This window comes from Solanum pennellii, chromosome 9, assembly GCF_001406875.1.
Source record: "Solanum pennellii chromosome 9, SPENNV200".
NCBI classification, from domain to species: Eukaryota; Viridiplantae; Streptophyta; class Magnoliopsida; order Solanales; family Solanaceae; genus Solanum; species Solanum pennellii.
In genome coordinates this window covers 75,093,965-75,103,752 of record NC_028645.1, presented here as the reverse complement: position 1 = coordinate 75,103,752, position 9,788 = coordinate 75,093,965, and the positions used below count along the sequence as shown (strand labels likewise).

Genomic DNA, 9,788 nt, shown 5'->3' with positions numbered 1-9,788 from the left:
GCCGAGCCCCCCCCCCCTCCCCCCTCTTTACCACCTCTATACCTCCTCTACTTGACTGCCTAATTTTTCTTTCCCTATCACATAGTATTTGCCTCTCACAAACCTACTAATGTCAAACTCATTTTAATGTGTGTTGACTAGGTTCAAAAATAATATCTTCATCATACATCTCTCACTCATATCCTAGCTATATTGGACAAAAAATAAATGTTCTAAAAAAATATTAATATGGTATTGAAAAGTTCTGATAATTAATATATATGATGGAGCTCGACATGAAACGCTTTTATCAAATTAAAAATGTTTTAAGGTATCTCAAATGTACATCTTTAAGCTATCATTTAATCAATTCGTGTTTGAGAAGATGGAGTCTTTATAGGTCATATGCTTGGGGTACTCAAATAATTGTAAAAAATAACGTAGATGGAAAGTTAAAAGACTTGTGTGTGCAAATGTTCAAGCTATAGATGATAGCAATGCAACCATATGCGCTCACATATGCAATGCAAGTCGATGGAACACTTGTGATCCCTATATGCGATTGTATACCCCATTTGTGACTACAATGTCGCATTGTGAGTTAGAAAGTCGTTTATTGGTCACCATAGTTATTTTTGCTAAGTTCATGTTTGAGGTTAAGCTTGTAAAGGCTCCATGAAATATTTAGCCAAGTTATTTTCATTTGATAGTTTTTGATCATTGATTAAAACACTCTTTTGAGTGTAGCTCCTCCTTTGTGAAATTAAATTAATGTTAGGTATTAGTTGGAGGATTTCTTATCCTTTTTACCTCTTGGATAATTTAGGATTAGATTTTTATGTATGAATTCAAATTTTCCTTCTTCCTTGAATTGATTCATCTTTGATTGTAGATTAATTGAGGTAGATATTACGTCTTATATATTGATTAATTATAATTTTTTTTATCTCATCTAGACCACGGTGTGACATTATATGTGAAGGACTTACCTCTAATTTGATGAAAGTGTTTCATGGACCATTATTAACTTCATGTAAGCTCCATCACCAATCCTAATCACCAATGAGCTTTCAGTGTAGTACAACATACGTATTGCTTGAAAATCATGAATAGTATCAATGGAGGAGAAAAAGTATATTATATACTATGTTCAATATGTATTATATTAACGATTTATGTATTATATTTATTATTGGTTAGTGTTGAAAAAAAACATATGTAATATAAGGTATGGGAAAATTTCAAGAAGCATTATTTTACTCTCTTTCTCCTTTTAACATTTTTTATGGAAAGAAGTCTTGAAACCTCCTCCTTCCCACTTGTATATTATTTCGTTTTGTTTAAAAGATCATATTTTTGTATAGGATCATGGCCTTAATATTTTATCTTAAAAGAGAATATATTTGATCTGACCTATATACTTGCCTTTAAAATCTTTTTTCACAAATTTTATATTTTTTTTCGGAAAACAAAGGCCATAGAAATATAGTATATGGATGCACATATATACTAAACTTATATTTGCATTTGCTATTCAGATATTGTTAAATGTGCATATCTAAATATAGTTATATCATATTGAGTATAAATAATATTAGTGTTTTAAAACTAAGCAAAATAAGACAAGGAATATAACAGATAAAGCAATAGAAATAGGGAGACAAAAGATGAAAGCATTTCTTATTCTTCAAAGTATTCATCAAAACTTCAAGTGTATACAATATGAACTCTTATGCCTCTATTTATAGTGTAACATAGAGACATACAAAAGATTAGTTATAAACAGGACATTAACATGAATACAATGGGGAGGTTATGAAAGTGAAAGGCTACAAGAATAATGGTTATAAAGGTGGAGGTTATGGTCATCTTCATAATAAGGAAAGTAGTGGAGATAATGGGTGAGTAACTTCTTGGTATAGTGGACATCCACACTATAATATCTTATAACACTCCGCCTTGGATGTCCATAGATAATATGCTTAATTAAAACCTTACTAGGAAAAAACACTGTCGGAAAAAATCCTAGTGTGAAGGAAAAAGAGTACACATATCTTTTAATACGCTTGAATGTTGCCTCGTTAAAACCCTTACCAGGAAAATTCATTTGGGACAAAACCTTGGTTAAGGAAAAGAGTACAACGCGTATTTTTCTCCCATGATAAAAACTTTACTTGATACCTCAGAGACGATGCATTCCAATCTTATATCTCAACTTCTCAAATATTGATGTTGGTAATCCTTAGTGAATAAGTTTACAAGATTATCACTTGAACGAGCCTTTGAATGTATATCTCACCATTTTGTTGAAGACCATGTGTGAAAAAGACTTTTGGTGAAATATATTGTGTTTCGATCTCCTTTGATTGTATCCTCCATTCAATTGAGCTATATATTATTTTCGTATATGGTGGCTGGAATATCATTTATCAAAGGAAAATCACATATTTTCTGAATATGATAGATCATGATTCCAACCAAAAACACCCCTGACTTACTTCATAGATCAATATGATTTGAAGAAGTGGTTACCAATGTTTGTTGAATGCAAAGATATTATTGTGCCTCCATATGTAAGCAAATAGCTCATTTCGATCGAGCTTTATGTAGATCAAATAATTATTTTGCATCTACATAATCAAATTATTTTTGATTCATGAGAGATTGATCAATTTTATTGAAGCTCGTCTTTTCTTCTCAAAGAAAGTCACACATCTTCTAGCATTTGCATAACCAACAATCTGTAAGTGCAACAATTGCACTAATACATGACATTTTAAATTATTTTCATGAGATTGAAAAGATCATTTCTTTGTGTTCAGCAATCTCAAAATCATTTTCATGAGATTGAAAAGATCATTTCTTTGTGTTCAGCAATCTCAAAATCATTGAGTACTCAATGGAATTGCTTTAAGACCTTTTAAATCCTTCAAGGATTTCATATAACCTTCATCGTCTAGTTAGACGTAATAATCATTCATTATGCATATTCAAGTATTTCATCTATTTCCAGACAGAAACAAGTCTCATTGCATTTGTCATTGGAGAACATATCTCCATTTAATAATGTCAGAATTTTTGCGAAAAATCTTTATGCCCCGAGGCACAAACCGTACTTTATATCTTACGGTTATACTTTCACACAATGATATTTCCAGGAACATTTGGAACAGTCCATTTCAGAGCAGAAAAATCATTTCAAGTAGTGTTTCGTTTGTACCCTGACTGACATATATTTTGATCTATGAAGTATATGTTCAAAATACTTCATAGATCTGATTGGACAACCTTGGTTGTTGCTAACATTGCTAACAAGATCTCTCTGTCAATTAGTAAGTTTTTATTCCTTTTCATCTTTAGTTTATTAAACTTTAATTTGATTTCTGAAAAGCTAATTCATTCTTGTTCAGAGAAAATTAACGAATATGAGAAGTTCCCGTCAACGAATATTTTTCTCAAGTGCAGTTGCAGATGCAAATATATGTTTTATATATATATATCCATCCTTTTGAGCATTATATGTCATTATTCGAAATTACAAGTAAAGTATGAAACGCTCTATAATATCCTTAGAATCGTCACACCTGAGAAACTGAAAAGAAGGACATGTGCAGCGCGTTGAACCATATTGTAGTTGATAAAATTCAAGTTTAAGTGCTTGATGTTGTGCAGACTGCAATGTTACATCAAGTTTTGGTACTGCAAGAACTAAAACAAAGTAATAGTCATTACCTTTGGACATTTTTCTTTGACGGAAATAGAATCTAGGAAAACAGAATCTAGTGACCGATATTAGAAAAAAAGCTCTGAATCATGGTTTTGTTTGTTATTTTGATATGAATATATAAGTCATGATACATAACTGGTAAACAACGTGCGTGTGTTGTAATTTTGAATCTATGGATATTGATGTGATAAATTATTTGTACCTAGATGAGATTTGTATAAAAATGTATCATCAAAATATATTGTATATGATACATGTAATAAACAGATTGACAATTGAGATGGATCAATTACTTTTTGTATATCGAGTATATGTATCACAAATTCGTATAAATGTATTAGAGTTCAACCTATTGGATATACATGTATATATATCCATCTTGGATTTTGTTGAATGGTTGTATTATTGGTAATTATAATGTATATGATACATTCTATAAAATGGATACAAAATTGTGTCGTTATGTGTTAGCTTGATGCTGGAAGAAAAAACATTGTTTGCTTTAAGTAAAAAATATGTAATTGTCGTAGATTTTAACTAGACGAGATATCTTGTGGATGTTGTGGAAAGAAGCATATATTACTCATGATACATTACTATTCCTAAAGTATTTAGTAAACTGCTAAGTATAGTAGTCCTATCATATACATTAGAGAAGTAAAGATTGTCCGTAAAATGTTTGATTATAGATCGATACATTATTGTGAGCTAGTCGTAAAGTATCATACTGAACAAAAAAAAAGTGCAGATAGATAACAAACAACTGATTTGTTACTGGTAATAACCTTTTAAATTTGACTAAGATTGATGATACATTAAAGAACTTGTTACATGTAGATGATACATTAGATGTTGTTTATGTATCTTCAACATTTATATTGGATATGATAAAACTCATCGAATATTCAACAAACATTAGGGTTATGTATCAATACCTTAAATATTAATATCATACATTGCATAAAAGTTATTTTAACAGTAATGTATCAGATCAATTATGACATTTGTGAAGGTTAATTTAAGAATTAAAATAAACGAGATACATTGAAAATCAACAAAGACATTATACATATCTATTTATGTATCTTTTTGAGCTCTTATATATTACAAAGGATGAACAACAAAAAATTGAACAAATCAACAAGTGATGTTGAAACCAAAAAAGGCGACGAAGAAATCCCCTACACTTTTATCTTTGCTCTATATCAATTTCTGTATCTTTTTTTTTACTGCCAACAATGAAAAATGCTTTCACCGGCAAAAGAGGATCCTCTGAAAACGATTTTGTTACCAGGAGCAATGAGAATACATCATCTCTTTCACCTTTTCCTTATACAATTTGTAAATGTGAAAAGGGAGGAGATCCGGTAGTTCTTCAAAAAAATTTTTGAAGCGAAAACTTACTTAAATTCTTGGAAAGAGTTATGAAACGATATTATAATGAAAGAGCAAATCTGAAATTAAAAAAGAAAGAAAATAAAGATTGAGGAGTGAAAATAGGAAGAGATTGAGGGAGTGAAATTAAGAAGAGAAACATGTGTTTTGAGTATTGAAACTTTATGTATCCGAAACAGTGGAGTTTAGGAGGAAAAATTAGAATTTTTGAGATATTTTAAAATGGTAGAAAATAATAAAAATTATAAAAAAATATATATATATATATATTTAAGTAATTTATCAAAAAAAAAATCAAAATTAATAACTTTAAATTAAGGACAGACTGATAAAGTGTTGGTCCAGGTCAGGGAAATGATCTTCCACAATCGGGTTTCGTCCCACAATAAAAGGACGTGGGAGCAAATCAAATATGGCTCCCTAATCTGCCACGTCTCCCTAATTTATTATTTAATTTATTTTACAAAAAATAATAGTTAATCTTTAATTTATTATTCTCTTCTCATTAGATATGCAAATCTTTTTAAGTCATATTAAATTGGATATGTTTATTTAAGTTTATTTGCAAGTTGGGTTGCTATACTTTAAGGCCGACCTCTTTATTTTGATAGAAGAAAAAGAGGTCCACTCATTATGTCACCTAATATGTAGACAATTTGCTCTTCGGTTTCTAATTTGGGCCCAAACTGACCCACTCTGCATTTTCTCCAATTGAAAATAGAAAAGAAAAAGAAAAAGAAACAAGAGAATTTTTTTTTTTATATAGCAAGAGTTTTGACTAAAAACATAATACATAAAAAAATGCTATTTTAATTTGATTTTCGTCGATAACTATATTCTTTTATATTGAATATACATAAGTAAATATTTAAATAAATTGAATAAATAGACACATGTGTTTTATATGACAATTCATATCCTATGTGGCATTATATATATATTATGTGATATAGGATATGTGTATCTGGATATTTAATTTTATTAAATTTAAATATATACTTATATGTATCCAAAATTGGAGAGCATAAATACACGGTGAATATAAGTTAAAAAGCATATTTATATTTTATAACATTATGAAATATTGTGATAATTTATACATGTATAAAATATAATAATAGTTTATTTTTAAATATAGCAAAATCCATTATATTTGTGCTTAAATAAAATACACATTAAAAGTATATTATTCTTTTACAATAAGACACTTTTATTTTCTATACAATTGTATGATCATTATATACTATCGCAATCCCTATTAAAAATCACTCGTATATCAATCTATTTTATGAACTACATTTATATTTTATAAAGAGATAGATGTTATAAATCCATTGAATAAGTGGATAGTCCATAAAGTTAGTACATGAACAGCCATTCGTATTCACTAGGTTTCATGAACCTTTTTGGATAAGAATGTATCTATTTATTATGATACTTAATATGGTGACTTTTGGAGTGATTTCTCACTCAATAAATAGGGTTGTTCATTCACTATCGTATGATATACATATGAAACTTACATATACTTGAATAAGAAGAAAGTCTCCTACATCAACTTCTCTTGTCTTCTTCTTATAATCTTGATTTTATATCACGTTATCAGCACGAGTCTCTGCCAGTTCAAGTAAGGACTTTAAAAGTCTCGGAGGTATAAATTTTCTTTTCTTAAATAATGTCTAATCTTTCTAAACTTGAATTTCTTGCTCTAGACATATCGGGAAAAAGTTATCTATCATGGGCACTCGATGCAGAAATTCATCTTGATGCGATGGGTCTAGCAGACACCATCCAAGAAAATAATCAAGCATCGAATCAAAATCGTGCTAAGGCGATGATATTTCTCCGTCATCACCTTGATGAAGGTTTGAAAATGGAATATCTCACTGTTAAGGATCCTCTGGTGTTGTGGAACAATTTGAAAGATAGATATGACCACCTGAAGTTGGTCGTCCTTCCACAGGCACGTTATGACTGGATCCACTTGAGACTTCAAGATTTTAAATCTATCAGTGAGTATAACTCTTCCATGTTTAAAATTATCTCACAATTAAAATTATGTGGAGAAAATATCATTGACCATGATATGCTGTAAAAAACGTTTTCCACTTTCCCTGCCTCGAGTATGCTTCTGTAGCAACAATACCGAGAAATGAGATTTAAAAAGTATTCCGAATTAATTTCACATCTCCTTGTTGCTGAACAACATAATGACTTACTGATGAAAAACCATGATAGTCGACCTACTGGTTCTATGTCATTTCCTGAAGTAAATACAACAAATTTTCACCAATCTAGACGTGAAAAAGGTCGTGGCCCCAATCGTGACCATGGTCGAGGTCGAGGAAGAAATTTTAATCATGGTGATCGTTTTGCACTAAATAATAACCTTCAACACCATCAGTGTAAAAAGAAGAATGAAAAACATGACGTAGTGCAGAAGAAAAATTCAGACAACAAATGTTATCGATGTGGAGGAAAAGGACATTGGTCACGTACCTGTCGTACGTCAAGGCACCTGGTTGAGCTATATCAAGTTTCCCTGAAGGAGGTGAAAAATAACGCAGAAGCCAACTTTATCACGGAAGATACTGTTGAACCCATGCATCTAGATGTAGCGGATTTCTTTGAGAATCCCGAAGGAAAGATAGATCACCTGATAGGTGATGGGTCTGTGATAATGTAAATATATTTCATTTTCGTCGTTTATATGAACTAGTATGAATATGTTTTCCTAGACTTGTAAATAACTAAAATGTTGTGTAATGTTTTTGTTTAGTAATGATATTATAATGTTTATTTCTTTTATATCTTTTATCTTGAAGAGCATATGGATACCTCAAAGATCAATCATGAAGATATTTGTGTAATTGATAGTGGAACAACGCACGCCATATTCAAAGATGAGAAATACTTCTCCTACTTGCTTAGAAGAAAAGAAAATCTTACTACAATTTCTGGTAATTCAAACTTAATAGAAGGCTCCGGAAGAGCTACTATATTTCTGCCTAAGGGGACAAAACTTGTCATAGAAGATGCTTTGTTCTCTTCTAAATCCCCAAGAAACCTGCTAAGTTTTAAAGATATTCGCCGAAATGGATATCATGTTGAGACAATAAATGAAATGAATGTTGAATACCTTGGTATTACCAAGATTGTCTCAGACCAGAAATATGTGCTGGAGAAATTATCAACTTTATTTTCTGGCCTGTATTATGCAAAAATAAGTACAATTGAAGCACACTCTATCGTAAACCAGAAGTTTACTGACTTAAAGACTTTTTTGCTTTGGCATGACCGAATAGGTCATCCTGGATCAATAATGATGAGACGAATCACTGAAAACACAAACGGACATCCATTAAAGAACCTGAAGATTCTTACAAATGATGAGCTTTCGTGTGCTGCTTGTTTCCAAGGCAAATTGAATTACTAGGCCATCACCAATGAAGGTTAACATTGAATCCCCTCAATTTTTAGAACGAATACATGGGGATATTTGTGGACCTATTCACCCATCTAGTGGGTCGTTTAGATATTTTATGGTCTTAATAGACGCATCTTCAAGATGGTCTCATGTGTGCCTCTTATCATCTCGCAATCTGGCGTTTGCAAAATTATTGGCACAAATGATACGATTAAGAGCGCAATTTCCAGATTATCCCATTAAGACAGTTCGCCTTGATAATGCTGGCAAATTCACATCCCAAGCTTTTGATGCTTATTGCGTATCCGTAGGGATAAAAGTTGAACATCATGTAGCTCATGTTCATACTCAAAATGGCCTTGCTGAGTCATTTATTAAGCGCTTACAATTGATAGCAAGACCTCTACTTATGAAAAGTGAGTTGCCTACTACTGTTTGGGGTCATGCTATCTTACATGCAACATCACTTGTTCGTCCCAGACCGACTCATTATAATAAATACTCCCCATCACAATTGGTATTTGGCCATGAACCAAATATTGCTCAATTTTAAATTTTTGGATGTGCTGTATATGTGCCTGTAGCACCACCTCAGCGCACCAAGATGGGCCCTCAAAGAAGGTTAGGCATATATGTTGGGTTTGATTCACCCTCAATAATTCGCTACCTTGAGCCATTGACGGGAGATTTATTCACTGCAAGATTTGCAGATTGTCGATTTGATGAAATAAATTTTTCGCAATTAGGGGGAGAGAAAAATAAGCTTAAAAGTGAAATTGCATGGAAAGTTTCATCATTATCTCATTTTGATCCACGCTCCCCTGTGTGTGAACAAGAGGTCCAGAAGATCATCCATTTGCAAAACATAACAAATCAAATGCCAGACACATTTACTGATTAAAAAAGGATAACAAAGTCACATATTCCTGCAGTAAATGTGCCTATCCGAATCGATGTCCCAAAAGGACCATCTACAAGTGTCGTAGCTTCTGAATCACAAATACGCCTGAAGCGTGGTAGACCATTGGGTTCAAAAGATAAAAATCCTTGAAAAAGAAGTACAAAAAATGACACTAGAAAAGAATTTCACGAAGAAATTCAAGATCTGATTAATCCTGATATTCCTGAAGAGATCAGTGAACCCGAGACTCAAGTAAATGAAGAACTCTCAATAAGTTCTCCAGGTGATGGATAAGTTTAGATCGATCAAAAATCATAGTGGATAATGTTTTCGCATATGATGTTGCACTTAACATTATG

At 31.5% G+C, this 9,788-nt stretch overlaps 1 protein-coding gene across 1 annotated transcript; it reads left to right on the top strand.

Annotated features, from left to right (window-relative positions):
- The first annotated feature begins 6,872 nt into the window (after positions 1 to 6,872).
- Positions 6,873 to 7,787, top strand: LOC107030395. Its single transcript, XM_015231682.1, has 2 exons — positions 6,873 to 7,064; positions 7,239 to 7,787. Exons 1-2 carry the CDS (start codon positions 6,873 to 6,875, stop codon positions 7,785 to 7,787), a joined length of 741 nt encoding a protein of 246 aa, XP_015087168.1.
- The last annotated feature ends 2,001 nt before the right edge of the window (positions 7,788 to 9,788 follow it).

Excerpts from the sequence above, each read along its gene's own strand:
- LOC107030395 (XM_015231682.1), top strand. The coding sequence starts at position 6,873 with ATGGGTCTAGCAGACACCATCCAAGAAAATAATCAAGCATCGAATCAA. Across the intron at positions 7,065-7,238 it reads AGTTGGTCGTCCTTCCACAG|CAACAATACCGAGAAATGAG; the intron begins GCACGTTATGAC and ends ATGCTTCTGTAG.